At 42.5% G+C, this 17,893-nt stretch overlaps 1 protein-coding gene across 6 annotated transcripts in view; it reads left to right on the top strand.

The window, feature by feature from the left end:
- LOC132823137 (sialoadhesin-like) overlaps positions 1 to 17,893 on the top strand; it is a 79,280-nt gene that overhangs the window by 49,683 nt on the left and 11,704 nt on the right. For all 6 annotated transcript variants that reach the window (XM_060836688.1, XM_060836686.1, XM_060836691.1 and 3 more), the window contains 4 exons: positions 894 to 1,175; positions 5,408 to 5,689; positions 11,962 to 12,063; positions 16,460 to 16,509. In XM_060836688.1, coding sequence (XP_060692671.1) covers positions 894 to 1,175; positions 5,408 to 5,689; positions 11,962 to 12,063; positions 16,460 to 16,509 — 716 coding nt within the window. The remainder of the gene's footprint in view (positions 1 to 893; positions 1,176 to 5,407; positions 5,690 to 11,961; positions 12,064 to 16,459; positions 16,510 to 17,893) is intronic.

Raw genomic sequence — 17,893 nt, forward strand, 5'->3', positions numbered from 1 at the left:
GTTGGGGTAAACATTTCTGGAATCACACCGTTATTTGGGAAGTTTGACTTGTTCAATCCTGCTCTCAAAGTATGTGGAGAGAATGTGCTTTTTTTTCCTGGGCAAATCACATTGGGGCAGATGAAAAACAATGAGTAATTCTCCTGACAGTACTGCTGGTTAGTACTGCTGCCTTACCGCATCAGGGACCTGGGTTCGATTCCAGCCTCGGGAGAACTGTCTGTGTAAAGTTTGGACATTCTCCCTGTGTCTGTGTGGGTTTCCTCCAGGTGTTCTGGTTTCCTCCCAAAGTCCAAACATGTGCAGGTTCGGGTGGAGAAGAGGGTGGTCAGCATGAGGTCAGGCCCCGTGACATATCAAGTTCGGATCGGTGAGGTGGGCCTGAATAATCGTATGGACCAGGTGAAAGCTGCAAACTCACAAACAGAGCAGGAGGAAACAAACCCGGCCCCTCAGAACAGCTGACGTATTTCTAGCCTCTACACATAGTGTCCAGAATATGCAGGGTTGTTGGATTTGCCATGGGAAACGCAGGGTTACAAGGTTGAAGAGCGCATTTGAGTGGGAAGCTATTTGGAGGATTGGTGTGGACTTGATGGACCAAACAGCCTGCTTCCACATTATAGGATTTAATAATTCCCACCAACTCCCTCATAAATCCGGGTAGTCGATGCACACTGTATCTATTGCAGAGGATCCTTATTCACTAAAAAATGAACCATCGAAAATCTATTCTATTTCTCCTCCTTCATCATTTAAATTCTTGCCTGCTGATCATCCTAATCTATCAAATGAATGACTGATCAGTAAATGCACTGTCCAAACCTTTCTTTATTTGTAAACTCTACCAAATTGTCTGTGGAACTTTCGACATCAATGTATTTTACTTTCAGATGCACCTAAAAACGTAACCATTCAAGTAGTTGATGGATCACATTTGGAGGTTAAAGAGGGTGACAAGATCTCCTTGGTGTGCACCAGTAATAGCAATCCTGAAGCTACCTACACCTTGTACAAGAGGGAGGAAAGCAATGATCAAACAAGCGCTCTTAGTAATGTGAAAGGAACTCTGACCTTCCAACATATTTCTAGAAGTGATTCTGGTTTCTACAGCTGTACAGCAACAAATTACTTTGGGAATGTGACTTCGAATGATTTGGAAATCTACGTCCAATGTAAGCAAACATATGTTATTAGCATTTTTTTTTGGATTGTGTTCATTCTGTTTTAAGCTGGATGATGCTATAATTGCTAAACTCAGACTTTACCAATTCCTAATCCTCTTCTGACACAGTTAAAACTAACACCAAGTTACAGTCCAACAGGTTTATTTGGAAGTACAAGCTATTGGAGCACTGCTCCTTTGTCAGATAGCTGGTGGGGCAGGATCATAGGACACGGAAGGTATAGTAAAAGATCCCACGTCATATCGCTGATGCAATGTACTGCTGTTATGTTTTTAATCACTTAGAATGGGTTGAAGGTTTTGATTCATGATATGTAAATCCCAGAACTACTTTCAAGTCACATTCCCGAGATAATTTAAGGTTTTATTTAAAAATGTGACATCTCAGCTCAGACAATGCATTAAAGGTGCGAGGTTAGAGTCTGTCTGTATCACAACCTTGAGTCTGGCTGGTTCTATTTCCAAATTAGGAATTCATGAAATGTCTGCTGACAGATTGTGTGATTTTTGAACAAAATAGAATGTATTTAAATACAAATGTGCGAATGCAAATTCACCCCATGGACGTGTGTGTGTGGGAGAGCGGGCGAGGGTGTGACACCGCAGTCATACGGTTGTGCTACATGATAAGCAGGAGTGAGATTTCTGGATAATCTTTTCACTTCTCTCACCCAGAGGTTCAATGATTAATTAGGATGATTTTACCATGAAGAACTATCAAGCAACATTAAGGGTGAAATATTTTAAAATTCCTGTTATGACATTCTCAGGAGGGGTTCTACTGATTGCAAATGGACAGGTTTAGTTCAGAGCCATGCGAGGAAGCCAATGGTTTCTATTGTCAAATGACCACAATAGAACAAATGATTATAATTATGAACAACGTAAAGTCACATAGGCTATTAATATGGAGAAAGCTTTACCGAGAGTTTTTGGGGCAGCACGGAGGCTCAGTGGTTAGCACTGCTGCATCACAGCACCAGGGACTAGGGTTCAAGTCCCACCTTGGGCAACTGCCTGTGTGGAGTTTGCATATTCTCCCCGTGTCTATGTAGGTTTCCTCCAGGTGCACTGGTTTCCTCCCACAATCCAAAGATGTGCAGGTTAGGTGAATTGGCCACGCTAAATTGTCCCATAGTGTTAGGTGCATTATGCAGGGGTAAATATGGGGTGGGGAATTGGTCTGTGGCTTGTTTGCTCTTCAGAGGGTCAGTGTGGACTTGTTGGGCTGACGTGTCTGTTTCCTGTGAGGAATCTAATCTAGAGTCATAACTGGACAAACGTTACCTCCAACATGATGAAGAAGTTGGTGACAATAGGCTTTGTCAAAGGAATGGGTTTTATGATCCATCCTGGGAAGGGAAATGATGAGGAGAGTTTCCGCAGGGTATCTCAGAACTTAGGGTCTGAGCAGTTCAAAATGTAGATGCTGGGTGGAGGGTGAAAGGAAGGGGAGGTATGAACAAGAGAAAGGTTTGGAGCATCTCAAAGATCTTACTGCATTCTAGAAATGGAAGATATGGCCATAGAGTGAATTGAACATTCGTAGAGGAGAACTGTTTAACAAGGAACCAATTTACAAGAGATAGTGTTTGATATAGTCTTTAGTATCAATGCTGACCTGATAATGTTAGAAGTTTATCAGCAGCTGTAATGTGCTGGAGGTTAAAACAGTCCCTTTCTCTTATACTGGGAAAGTTTACACCTCCCTTCACCATCTTTAATTACACTTCAGCAGAAATGTTGTCTCTCATGATGTTATTCACCACTGAACACTTTAAGCAACACTTCCTCCAAAAACGTGCAGATATTCATCAAGCCTGAAAAGCTCAAAGGTTCCTCTTTAGCCTCAGTGATCGAAAATAGCACACAGACCTCAGAGTGTCCACACCGCACAGTTCTAGCATGTATCACCTTGCAAGTGAGATAAAATTGGAATTGTCATACAGATACAATTTAAAATTATGCCCACTTCAACTTATCAGATTATTCCCATTCAAGGGGACTGTTCAGTTTTGCTTTTTAATAACTGACCCAGTTACTCTCACAGAAACTGGCGTGGTAAGGTCAGTTTAGAATGCAAAATAAAGTATATTACATACACCTTTTCCTGATTCCTTGGTCAGTATGAGGAGAATCCACATGTAGATGTATGGATACACCAGTTGAAGAAAAATCAATCTTTCACATAGACAAGGGAAGTCAGTGCATTTATAAGTTGGAGCTACTGATTAGAACCGTACTTTTCTACAGATACTCTTACTTATGAAAACTATTTCAGTAAAGTACAATAGCTCAGTCCAGAATGTGAAATAAATTGGAGATGTGGAGAGCTATTATTCTTTTCTGGGATGTAAACCTTACTGGGAAAGTAGGCATTTTTTTTTAGATTAGACTTACAGTGTGGAAACAGGCCCTTCGGCCCAACAAGTCCACACCGACCCGCCGAAGCGAAACCCACCCATACCCCTACATTTACCCCTTACCTAACACTAGGGGCAATTTAGCATGACCAATTCACCTGACCCGCACATCTTTGGACTGTGGGAGGAAACCGGAGCACCCGGAGGAAACCCACGCAGACACGGGGAGAATGTGCAAACTCCACACAGTCAGTCGCCTGAGTCGGGAATTGAACCCGGGTCTCTGGCGCTGTGAGGCAGCAGTGCTAACCACTGTGCCACCGTGCCGCCGCATTTGTTACTCATCCATAATTGCCACTTATGAAACTGTTTCAGAGGGCAATTAAGAGTCAACCACATTGCTGCAGGTCTGGAGTCACATATAGGCCAGAGCAGGTGATTTGATTTGATTTATTGTAGTCATGTGTACCTACGTACAGTGAAAACCTTTGTTTGTGAGGACAGCACATTTCCTTTCCCGAAGGCAGTATTGAATCAGGTGGATTTTTATTACAAGCAATGATTGTTTCATGGCCACTATTAGTGTTATTAATTTTCAAATCTGGGTTAATTTAATTCAAATTCCATTTGCTGTCCTGATCATTCATTACAGTTACTAAAGGGTGGCATAGCAACTCAGTGGTTGGCACTGCTGCCTCACAGTGCCAAGGAACCTGGTTCAATTCCAGCCTCAGGTGACTGTCTATGTGGAGTTTGCAGATTCTCCCCGTGTCTGCGTGGGTTTCCTTCGGGTGCTCTGGTTTCCTCCCACAGTCCAAGGATGCACAGGTTAGGTGGATTGGCCAAGATTTTTTCATATGTTTATTCATTTGTAGGATGTGGGCAGCGCTGGCTGGGCCAGCATTTATTGCCCATCCCTAGTTGCCCCTTGAGTAGGTGGGAGTGAGCTGCCTTCTTGAACCACTGCAGTCCACCTGCTGTGGGTTGACCCACAATACTGGTAGGGAGGGAATTCAAGGATTTTGACCCAGTGACAGTGAAGGAGCAGCGATATATTTCCAAGCCAGGATGGTGAGTGGCTTGGAGGGGAACTTGAAAGTGGTGGTATTCCCATACATGCCCCTGTCCTTCTAGATGGAAGGAGTTGTGGGTCTGGAAGATGCTGTCTGAGGGTCATTGGTGGCTTTCTGCAGTGCATCGTGTAGTCAGTACACACTGCTGCTACTGAGTATCGGTGATGGAGGGAGTGGATACTTGTGAATGCAGTCCCAATCTAGCAGGATGCTTTGTCCTAGATAGTGTCAAGCTTCTTGAGCATTGTTGGGGCTGCACTCATTCGTGCAAGTGGGGAGTATTCCATCACACTCCTGTCTTGTATCTTGTAGATGGTGGACAGGCTTTGAGGAGTCAGGGAGCGAATTTCTTGCTGATGTATTCCTAGCCTCTACCCATAGTGTCCAGGATATGGAGGGTCGGTGGATTAGCCATGGGAAACGCAGGGTCACAGGATTGAAGGGCGCATCTGAGTGGGAAGAAATTTGGAGGATTGGTGTGGACTCGATGGGCCAAACAGCCTGCTTCCACATTATAGGATTTAATCATTCCCACCAACTCCCTCATAAATCCGGGTAGTCGATGCACACTGTATCTATTGCAGAGGATCCTTATTCACTAAAAAATGAACCATCGAAAATCTATTCTATTTCTCCTCCTTCATCATTTAAATTCTTGCCTGCTGATCATCCTAATCTATCAACTGAATGACTGATCAGTAAATGCACTGTCCAAACCTTTCTTTATTTGTAAACTCTACCAAATTGTCTGTGGAACTTTCGACATCAATGTATTTTACTTTCAGATGCACCTAAAAACGTAACCATTCAAGTAGTTGATGGATCACATTTGGAGGTTAAAGAGGGTGACAAGATCTCCTTGGTGTGCACCAGTAATAGCAATCCTGAAGCTACCTACACCTTGTACAAGAGGGAGGAAAGCAATGATCAAACAAGCGCTCTTAGTAATGTGAAAGGAACTCTGACCTTCCAACATATTTCTAGAAGTGATTCTGGTTTCTACAGCTGTACAGCAACAAATTACTTTGGGAATGTGACTTCGAATGATTTGGAAATCTACGTCCAATGTAAGCAAACATATGTTATTAGCATTTTTTTTTGGATTGTGTTCACTCTATTTTAAGCTGGATGATGCTATAATTGCTAAACTCAGACTTTATCAATTCCTAATCCTCTTCTGACACAGTTAAAACTAACACCAAGTTACAGTCCAACAGGTTTATTTGGAAGTACAAGCTATTGGAGCACTGCCCCTTTGTCAGATAGCTGGTGGGGCAGGATCATAGGACACGGAAGGTATAGTAAAAGATCCCACTGTCATATCACTGATGCAATGTACAGCTGTTATGTTTTTAATCACTTAGAATGGGTAGCAGGTTTAGATTCATTAATATGTAAATCCCAGAACTACTTTCAAATTACATTCCTAAGATAACTCAAGGTTTTATAAAAAAATGTGACATCTCAGCTCAGACAATGCATTAAAGGTGCGAGGTTGAGTCTGTCTGTATCACAACCTTGAGTCTGGCTGGTTCTATTTCCAAATTAGGAATTTATGAAATGTCTGCTAATGGATTGTGTGATTTTTGAACAAAATAGAATGTATTTGTAAATACTAATGTGCGAATGCAAATTCACCCCATGGACGTGTGTGTGTGTGTGTGTGAGAGAGAGGGAGAGGGTGTGACACCACAGTCATATTGCTGTGCTACATGATAAGCAGGAGTGAGATTTTTTAAATTAGATTAGATTAGATTACTTACAGTGTGGAAACAGGCCCTTCAGCCCAACAAGTCCACACCGGCCTGCCAAAGAGCAGCCCGCCCATTCCCCTACATTTACCCATTTACCTAACACTACGGGCAATTTAGCATGGCCAATTCACCGAACCTGCACATCTTTGGACTGTGGGAGGAAAGCGGAGCACCCGGAGGAAACCCACGCAGACACGGGGAGAATGTGCAAACTCCACACAGACAGTCACACGAGTCAGGAATTGAACCCGGATCTCTGGCGCTGTGAGGCAGCAGTGCTAACTGCTGTGCCACATAATCTTTTCACTTCTCTCACCCAGAGGTTCAATGATTAATTAGAAAGATTTTACCATTAAGGACTATGAAGCAACATTAAGGGTAAAATATTTTAAAATTCCTGTTATGACATTCTCAGGAGGGGTTCTACTGATTGCAGATGGACAGGTTTAGTTCAGAGCCATGCAAGGAAGCCAATGGTTTCTATTGTCAAATGACCACAATAGACCAAATGGCATCCTTCATGTATAATTATGAACAACTTATAGTCACATGGGCCATTAATATGGAAAAAGCTTTATCAAGCATTTTCGGGGTAGCACGGTGGCTCAGTGGTTAGCACTGCTGTCTCACAGCACCAGGGACCAGGGACCAGGGTTCAAGTCCCACCTCAGGCAACTGTCTGTGTGGAGTTTGCACATTCTCCCCGTGTCTATGTAGGTTTCCTCCGGGTGCTCTGGTTTCCTCCCACAATCCAAAGATGTGCAGGTTAGGTGAATTGGCCATACTAAATTGTCCCATAGTGTTAGGTGCATTATGCAGGAGTAAATATGGGGTGGGGAATTGATCTGTGGCTTGTTTGCTCTTTGGAGGGTCAGTGTGGACTTGTTGGGCTGACGTGCCTGTTTCCTGTGTGGAATATAATCTAGAGTCATAACTGGACAAACGTTACCTCCAACATGATGAAGAAATTGGTGACAATAGATTTTGTCAAAGGAATGGGTTTTAAAATGCATCCTGGGAAGGGAAATGATGAGGAGAGTTTCCACAGGGTTATCTCAGAAACTTAGGGCCTGGGCAGTTCAAAATGTAGCTGCCGTGTGGAGGGTGAAAGGAAGGGGAGGTATGAACAAGAGAAAGGTTTGGAGCATCTCAAAGATCTTGGTGCATTTTAGAAATGGAAAACATTCCAGACCATAGAGTGAATTGAACATTCGTAGAGGAGAACTGTTTAACAAGGAACCAATTTACAAGAGACAGTGTTTGATATGGTCTTTAGTATCAATGCTGACTTGATAATGTTAGAAGTTTATCAGCAGCTGTAATGTGCTGGAGGTTAAAACAGTCCCTTTCTCTTATACTGGGAAAGTTTACACCTCCCTTCACCATCTTTAATTACACTTCAGCAGAAATGTTGTCTCTCATGGTGGTATTCACCACTGAACACTTTAAGCAACACTTCCTCCAAAAACGTGAAGATATTCATCAAGCCTGAAAAGCTCAAAGGTTCCTCTTTAGCCTCAGTGATCGAAAATAGCACACAGACCTCAGAGTGTCCACACCGCACAGTTCTAGCATGTATCACCTTGCAAGTGAGATAAAATTGGAATTGTCATACAGATACAATTTAAAATTATGCCCACTTCAACTTATCAGATTATTCCCATTCAAGGGGACTGTTCAGTTTTGCTTTTTAATAACTGACCCAGTTATTCTCTCAGAAACTGGCGTGTTAATGTCAGTTTAGCGTTTTCTCTTCCTTCGGGTACAATAGCAAGTGGACTTGTTTCCGATTGTGAATGCAAAATAAAATATGTTACATACACCTTTTCCTGATTCCTTGGTCAGTATGAGGAGAATCCACATGTAGATGTATGGATACACCAGTTGAAGAAAATCAATCTTTCACATAGACAAGGGATTTATAAGTTGTAGCTACTGATTAGAACGTAATATTCTACAGATACTCTTAGTTATAAAAACTATTTCAGTAAAGGACAATAGCTTAGTCCAGAATGTGAAATAAATTGGAGATGTGGAGAGCTATTATTCTTTTCTAGGATGTAAATCTTACTGGGAAAGTGGGCATTTGTTGCTCATCCATAATTGCCACTTTTTAAAACTTTTTAGAGGGCAATTAAGAGTCAACCACATTGCTGCATGTCTGGAGTCACAAATAGGCCAGAGCAGGTGATTTGATTTGATTTATTGTAGTCATGTGTACTTACGTACAGTGAAAACCTTTGTTTGTGAGGACAGCAGATTTCCTTCCCTGAAGGCAGAATTGAATCAGGTGGGTTTTTATTATAAGCAATGATTGTTTCATGGCCACTATTAGTGTTATTAATTTTCAAATCTGGATTACTTTAATTCAAATTCCATTTGCTGTCCTGATCATCCATTACAGTCACTAACGGGTGGCACAGTTTCTCATTGGTTGGCCCTGCTGTCTCACAGTGCCAAGGAGCCTACTTCAATTCCACCCTCGGGCAACTCTCTGTGTAGTTTGTACATGCTCCCTGTGTCTGGGTGAGTTTCCTCCAGGTGCTCTGGTTTCCTCCAACAGTCTAATGATGTTCAGGTTAGTTGGACTGGCCATGCTAAATTGCCCACCGTGCCCAGGATGTGCAGGTTAGATGGGCTAGCAATGCGAAATGCAGGGTTTATAGGTATTGGGTGGGATACTCCTTGGAGGATCAGTGTGGACTTTTGGGCTCAATGGCCTGCTTCCACCATTAAGGATTCTACGAGCATCTGGATTATTAGTCCAGTTGACATGAGAACTATATCACTACCCCCCTCTTCCAGAACAATCAGTACAATCACAAACCTTCATCATCGGACTCTGAGTAGTGTCAGGGCAGAGTTTCAAGCAACTTCCTATTTTGCACCTTTGGTTCCTTGTCTTGTACTCATCAAGACAATTTGCAAGAAATAGCCAAGTAAAAGAAAAACAGCATTTATACTGTATGGGAGGAGAGTGCTGTTTGTTGGGCAAGTGGACACTGACTGGTAGAAATGTTGCCATGGGGAATGCACCAGCTTATGAAGACTGGAAGTTAACTGCCAAGCTTTGTTTAAATTTTAAGCAAAGAAAGTTGATTCTGAGAATTGAGCTAGAGAATGGCTGAAACCTGTTTTGCTAAATTGAGAGTGTGCACATGTTCTTTCTGTCCCCATAGAGCAGGGCCCTGTGTATTAGTGTAGGTAGCTTAGAGTACATGCACGTGCACCACACTGAGAGTCAATTGACAATGACTAGATTATGTAGTTCTTTACACACTTAGGATTAGGCTGAAAATGCTGTGAAATTGCTAATCACATCTAATGTTGGACTCTGTGTTATGAGTTTTGAAATCACAGGTGAGTTAAGTACAGTCAGCTCATTGTCTGTTTGTAAACAGCTAAAAGGATAGGATCTTAACAAAATAACCAAAAGTTGCCAAAATAGATGATGGCTATTTTCTGGTTCATTTCTCAAGCAATGTCATGATCAATAAGAATCAAGCTACCTTGTTAAAAATTTAAACAAAACCTGGCAGTAAACTGTCAGTCATCATTGGCTGGTGCATTCACATGGCAATGTCTCGACTAATTACAGTCTACCTGGCAAAAAACCTCCTCTCATCATTTATGACTGCTGTTTTGCCGTTATTTTGGTATTTCTAGCAGATTGTCCTAATGAGTGCAAAATGAGAATTTTTGGCAGATAAATAAATGAACCCTTGGAGTTAATCAGCATCTGATGATCATGACATGGTGAACAGCGGCGGAAGCAATCCACTGATGAGGTGAAATATGCTTGTAGAATCTTCAAGCAAATTAATCTAGAAGTGAAAGACATGGCTGGTAGCTTTGGCTTCGAACGAACATCCACAGAAACATTGACGTACACTCAAAGAAGTGGTGGAGAAAAGGACAGATCTGAACAAAAACAAAAATAAAAACAAACTGAACATCACCCCTTTCAGAAAAAAATGTCTGCAATGATGCTGTAGTGAAAGGACAGAAGTGGGACACAGAAAACCAAACACCATGGAAAAGCTCTAACCATCAAAGAAAATGTTTTTAAAAATATAGTTGAAATGGTGGATCATTGTTATAGAACTTTATGAAAGAGTAAATGTAGGAGACTAACAGAAGGCTGAATGTTTAATAGAATCCAGGATGTAAAATCAAAGTGAGCTGTAAACACTGAAGGAACAAAGCAAGAGATGCCAGGAGGATGTGAATCACTCGAAACAGCCTGAAGAACAAAATCAGTCAGTGGCTAATCTGGAACCAAGCAGATTCTGAAACTGGAAGTGCAGCCTATGGAAATTAATCATTGCCAATGAAGACAAGAATGACAGACAATATCACATCTGACTGTGGAAATGGATGGCACCTCCAGACAAAGTCACTATCATGAGATTGATACATATAACCTAATGCCGAAACATCATGGAGACTCACAGGCTCTAACTAAATAATAACTAAAGCATCCTTTTGGAAAGGTGGGGGATGTTGCATGTGCACCTAGACCTTCAGGAGAGCTCATTGTCTTTCAGAACTCAATATGTCGTGTGTATACCGTGTTGCAACTCTGCCTGATCACTTGTCTGCTTTTTAGATGCACATACATAAATCAGATGGTTGCTGGGATGTCTGCATTGGAGTATATCAGACAATTTTTCAAATGCGTTCTGATGTTCAATTATATCACGGTTGATCTATATCGTAAATGTTTCTACCTAATGTAGTTCTCAATATCATTGTCTGCTAAAAAATCTATCCCAGTGGTGAAATTTTAAACTCACCTCCCCCCTCCCCCACCTCTTCACTTTAATTAATTTTCTTGGATAAAGAATTCTCGGTTTTCATTGCCCTTTGTGCCAGTGAGTACTTTTGGATTATAACCCTGAACAACCTCATGTTGAAAGTCATGTCCTTTGCTCTGTGGTTCTTCATCAAAGGAAATATGGTACACAGATAGAAAATAAACAATCATCCAGTTTAATCATTTAACCACGCCAATCAGATTGCTCCCAACTTTTATATTCTGTAGTAACGTAAGATTAAATGTAAGTGTTTTAGACAGAGAGCAGGGGAAACTGTTCTGTACAGGATAAGACTGGAATGCATTGGTAAAGCGAGTTAAAAATCACACAACACCAGTTTATAGTCCAACAGGTTTAGTTGGAAGCACTAGCTTTCAGAGCACTGCTCCTTCATCAGGTAGCTGATTTTTAAATTTGTCCATCCAAGTCCAACACCGGCTCCTCCACATCATTGGCAGAGTTAGTAACTGAAGCTCAGACCATGTCAACATTGAAGAATAGATTAGATAGGTGTAGAGAATAGGATGCCAGAAGACTGTGGAACCAGCAGTGTTGACCCCGTGAGACTATTGTTCTTGCTGATGTACGGGATAAAATGGTTTCATTGAGTCAAACAGCCCATTCCAGTTTGATTTGAATCTCTATGCAACGTCCAATGTGAATCAGTTACCACCGAAACGAGCGAGGTGAAACTGTAGAGAGAGATTTTAGAAAAGATTTTCATTTAACTTTTACATTTGTAATTAATGAAATACATGTCACTTGCAGCACCACCAGCCACCCTGAAAATCCTGATTGTAAGATCGCTCGTTGGTATAGGACTTCTCCTGGCCACTGTGCTATGGATACGAAGGAAAGACTTGTTCAAAGGTAAGATCCCTTTCAGTTGCTGCTCTTTCACATGGCAAAAGCTATGAGCCCAGCCATGATCATCGCTCCATGGTGGAATCATACAACATCGGGATTGTATGTGTATCAGCTCCTTGGAAGATTATGTCCATGCCCCTGTCCCTTCCTGCCCTGGTGCCTTTAAGCCTAATCATTGAAATTGTTGCCCCTGCCGCTATCTTGCTGGATAACTCCATCACAACAGCTGCCCAACAACCTTCCAATTCTTTTCCGTGACAATAAAGGATATTCTCTTCTACTTCCTTAATCCTTTGATGACTTTTGCCATTTATTTGTTATTCAGCCAACTGTCTTTTCCAGTTAGTTTGTTCCTTTCTCCTGAATCAATTATGTTTCTCTTGTACGCAATCAGGTCCCAGACCTTCCCGTGGCTTGCCACTTTAACACACAACCCTGCTCCCATGTCCCCATCTCTGTCCTGGGCCTGCTGCAATGTTCCAGTAAAGCTCGATGCAAACTGGAGGAACAACATCTCATCTTCCGACTAGGCACGTTACAGCCTGCCGGTCTCAACATTGAATTCAACAACTTCAAATGATTATCCCATCTCGACCCATCTGTTTTCATTCCGCTCTGTAATTTTATTTCATTTATTTTATTATCTTTTAAAAATTTTTTTCATTGTTCTGTACCTCTTATTTCTTGATTGTCTCTCTTTCTCTTGCTCCCCATTCTTTCATCACATTTTTCCTCTCCTCTTTCCCCCTTTGCTACCATTCTCCCCTGTTTTCCATTTTGCCTCTGATTCACCCATCCCCACCATCCCCCACATATTTTGTCACACAGCACTGGCTTTAGCCTTGGTCATTCACAGCTCCTAATCTCCCTATAATCTCTCTATGCACTGTCATTATCATCTCTTTATTGCTACCTTTGCTTTTGGAGCCATGACTCACCTTCTTAGATTAGATTACTTACAGTGTGGAAACAGGCCCTTCGGCCCAACAAGTCCACACCGACCCGCCGAAGCGCAACCCACCCATTCCCCTACATTTACCCCTTTACCTAACACTACGGGCAATTTAGCATGGCCAATTCACCTGACCTGCACATCTTTGGACTGTGAGAGGAAACCGGAGCACCCGGAGGAAACCCACGCAGACACGGGAAGAATGTGCAAACTCCACACAGTCAGTCGCCTGAGTCGAGAATTGAACCCGGGTCTCTGGCGCTGTGAGGCAGTAGTGCTAACCACTGTGCCTTCTCTCAGCCTTGTAAAAATACCTCCCTATTTCTCCCCTTTTTTTAGCTTTGACAAAAGGTCAGTTCGACTCGAAAGGTCAGTTCTTTTCTCTCCTTACAGATGCGGCCAGACCTGCTGAGATTTTCCAGCATTTTCTCTTCTGTTGTGGTTCTGTTCGCCGAGCTGGGAATTTGTGTTGCAGATGTTTCGTCCCCTGTCTAGGTGACATCCTCAGTGCTTGGGAGCCTCCTGTGAAGCGCTTCTGTGATGTTCCCTCCGGCATTTATAGTGATTTGTATCTGCCGCTTCCAGTTGTCAGTTCCAGCTGTCCGCTGCAGTGGCCGGTATATTGGGTCCAGGTCAATGTGCTTATTGATTGAATCTGTGGATGAGTGCCATGCCTCTAGGAATTCCCTGGCTGTTCTCTGTTTGGCTTGTCCTATAATAGCAGTGTTGTCCGAGTCGAATTCATGTTGCTTGTCATCTGAGTGTGTGGCTACTAAGGATAGCTAGTCGTGTCGTTTCGTGGCTAGTTGGTGTTCATGGATGCGGGTTGTTAGCTGTCTTCCTGTTTGTCCTATGTAGTGTTTTGTGCAGTCCTTGCATGGGATTTTGTACACTACATTGGTTTTGCTCATGATAACAGATGATATATTAGACACCTTGTGGTTCGTCTCCAATTTGTCACTGCAGCAGCTTCTTGCCCCACTAATGGACTTCTTCCCTTCACAGACATTCACTAACTTCAAACTTCTGTGGTCCAGAGTCAAGTCCATAGTGGCCAATGGCCTTGCTTTCTATGAATAACCTACAACTTATTAAGAAATAACTGACATTTTTACAGTTCCTTTGCAGACCACGAGATGCCCAAAGGAACGTTGCAGCCACTAATGTACTTTTGAATTATTGTCACTGTTGGAAAGCTGATTGGAGATTCAATCAGATTGGAGATACCAAGAGCAATGTCATCACAATTAATGACCTGATGTTGGTTGAGGGATATATGTTTCATTCAGGGAACTTTCTGGGGATCTTGAGAGGACAGACAGGGCCTCAGGTTAATGCATCATCTGAAGGATTGCAGTTCCCACAGTGCAGCACTCCCTCAGTACTGCATTGGATTGTCAACACTGCTGAGGTGCTCAATCCTTGCAGTGGGACTTTAACCCATGAACTCCTGATGAGGACCACAGTGACTGGCTGACTGACTGTGTTGTATGAGAGCACAGACTTGAGAGCAGGCTAGCATTGTACATTAAAAGCAGTTTCATAACATCATGACACGTGATGGTCCAGTCTAAAAGGCCTGTGCTTTCAGTCGCTTAGACTCTGTGCAATCGAGTTGGGTTAATCTGTTCAATCAGTCAGCTATGTGTGTGCAGTATTCAATAACTTCAGTAAGAACAGTATTTTTCAATTCCAAAAATGACATGGACTTTGATTGCTGGGCTTCATAGAATGGGAATCCCTACAGTTTGTAAACAGGCCATTAGGCCTATTGAGTCCACACTTAGCATCCCACCTGCTACCCTATCTCTGCCTTTCCCATGGCTAAACCACCTAGCCTGGATACATTGGGAATTTAGCATGTCCAATTCGCCCTGACCTGCACATCATTGGACTCTGGGAGGAAACCAACACAGACACGGGGACAATGTGTAAACTCCGCATAGGCAGTCATTCAAAGCTGGAATCGAATCAGGTCTCGGGCAGTGTGAGGTAGCAGAGCTAACCCTGACCCACCCTGTTGCCATCTTTGTCAACACATGACTCTGTTAAATTCTGGTGATTGATTATTGTGGAACTTCCCTTTGGAATGAAAAACCAGAAGTCCTTCCACAAACACATCTTTATATGAAAAACACAAACTCTACATTGGGCTTTGGCTCAAATTGGGATCACTGTCTGCATGCTTTTTGATCATGTTCTTGTAACCCTCTTTTTAACCCTGTCATGTACCTGTGGCTGGATGGTGAGATGTAGGAATGAAAAGGTATGTGACTTCGTCTCTTCGAGCAACTAAGGAGGGTATCCTGCTGCCTTGTGGGGTGGCACGTAGATTTAATATAACCATCCAAAAATCTTGGCAAGCTGCTTTGCATGTGACTATTGTGGATTTTACAGTTTGACCAGTGTGTACTGTGAGGCGGAGGGTAGTGAGGAGAAAAGACAATGCATTGGATGCCCCATTTTCTGCACTTGCTTTGAGAGAGGTCACTCATGTACTGCAGACTCATTCTTGTACAGTATCGAACAGACTGAATATGGCAGTCAATGTGTCAACAACAGATTCACGGGCAGTAACTTTGATTTGTCACACCAAAGGGAACTTTGTGAAAAAGTCAATCCCCAGAAAGCCTCCTTGGGTGTAGAAAACGTCCGTTGCAAACTGAAAGAATCTCGTCTGAGGCCAACGGTTTCCTTGCTTGTTGATGTCGATGTAGGGACTGATGGGTTTGTTAACTGGTGAATCACATTAATATGTCCATCTGTGCATGCTTGTACACCAATGGGTAGCTGGACCCACTGTCTTTGCCTCAGTAAAGGGATACAGTGTCCACTAGAATGAGTTGTGTTGACATTTAAAGTGGATAACATCAACACAAAAGAGGCTGTGCCAACATACAACAGACAGAATACCCCAGAGTGAAGCTAAATCATGATGACCTTATAAGGACCGTCTGGTCCTGTCATATGTCTATTTGGGGTTATCTGAATGCAGAGTGATAATATTTGTATACGCATCCTTGTATATGCTACTGGACAAGATTTCCATTCTTTAAAGGGAAAGAGCATAGAGTGCAGAGAAAACACTAATTGTATGTTTTAGATAGTTGCTTGACTTGATAACATGTGATGCCCCCAATTTAAAAGGTCCTTGTTTTCAGTTGCTCTCTCTCTGTGCAAAGGAGTCAGTGTTGTGTGTTAGTCAGTCCTTCTTGGGTGCACCACATGCAGCAATAGTCCCAGCACAGACTATGTTTATATCCGAAATTTTATAACAATGTAAATTGTTAGTGATGTAACTAAACTTCAAGATATCTGTCTCAGCCATAGCCGTAGTTGATGTGAACAAACTCTGAGGGCAGCTCTCGGAGTACGTCATATAGCAATGGTAAAAGCTGATGGGACTGAATCAAAGTTAACAGATTCATTCTCTTCATTTGTTCTCAGGAAGAAAAACAGAAATTAATTCACAACATGAAATGCTGGACATGCAACAGGTTTGTGAAGGCTTCAGTATATTTCTAAAATTTTCAGTCTGAGAGAGATATATGTTTTCATACAAAGTATGTTAAGGGATATGGGCCAAAGATAGGTATATGATGTTAACCTACAAATCAGCCATGATCACGTTGAATGCCAGAACAGATTCAAGGGACCTGATACAGGGCTGGTTGTGTATGGAGAAGTGGAATTACCTTCATTCCTGTTACAATTGAAACTGAGAACTGTTCGGAGATTGTTAGTCGGGGAGTCTTGGGGTATACAGAGGTGAGCAGAATGTGTGAAAGTAGTTGTGCAGTTGGTGAAATACAACATTTGAAAATGAGTGTGGTAATGTTAGAATCCCTACATTATGGAAGGCTATCGAGTACACAACACCCCTTTGAAAAGCAGCACACTCACTCCCTCTACCTGTCCCCATATTACTGCACATCCTGTGGCTAATCCACTTAGCCTGCACTCCCTGAAACAATGGGCATTTTAGAACAGCCAACCAACCCGAACCTGCAAAACAGAATAGACCATGTGGCCTGGTGTAACTGCCCTCTACATCAACTTTATACCAGTTGAGGCAAAGGCATTTTTCTTTCTTCGAATCCCTACAGTGTGGAAGCAGACCATTTGGCCCATCAAGTCCACTCTGACACTCTGAAGCATATCCTAACCAGATATGCTCCAATCCCTGTAACCCTGCATTTCTCATGGCTAACTGAGCTAGCCTGCACATCCCAGGGCAACTTAGCACACTCAATCCACCTGATCTGCACGTCTTTGGATTCTGGTAGGAAATCCACACAGTCACGGGGAGGATGCACAAACTCCACATGGATTGGTTGCCCAGAGCTGGAATTGAACCTGAGTTGCTGGCACTGTGAGACAGCAGTGCTAACCACTGAGCCACTGAGATGCCCTGATGTTGATGATCTGTGTGAAGTAATTGAAATTCCTGGGAAGAGATTCTTGCTGTTGAGTGCCACAGCTATTTGCTCACACTACCTTCACACAGTTAAAAATCACACAGCACTTGGTTGTGGTCCATCAGGAGTTGTGTAATTTTTAACTTTGTCCACCCAGTCCATAACCGACCCCTTCACATCATGGCTCCCTTCACACAGTTAATTTCAAAGGACCTCTTTGCTCTCAAAGCAGAAAGAATTTTTCCAATCCACGCCTGATGGTCTCGATATGTCTTTTGTACAATGGCAGAGAACATTTGAGCCAAGTTCAAGTCCTGTAGCACTATAATTGAGAATTCTAACTGCTCATATTCTCTTCAGTATCCATTTCTATGACCTGCTCCAAACAGAATGGACGTCTCTTCTGTGTTGCAGGGAGTACTTGGTTTTAGGTATTTCCTCTTTCATATTAACTCAGATGTAT

Source organism: Hemiscyllium ocellatum, chromosome 16 (genome assembly GCF_020745735.1).
Source record: "Hemiscyllium ocellatum isolate sHemOce1 chromosome 16, sHemOce1.pat.X.cur, whole genome shotgun sequence".
NCBI lineage: Eukaryota > Metazoa > Chordata > Chondrichthyes > Orectolobiformes > Hemiscylliidae > Hemiscyllium > Hemiscyllium ocellatum.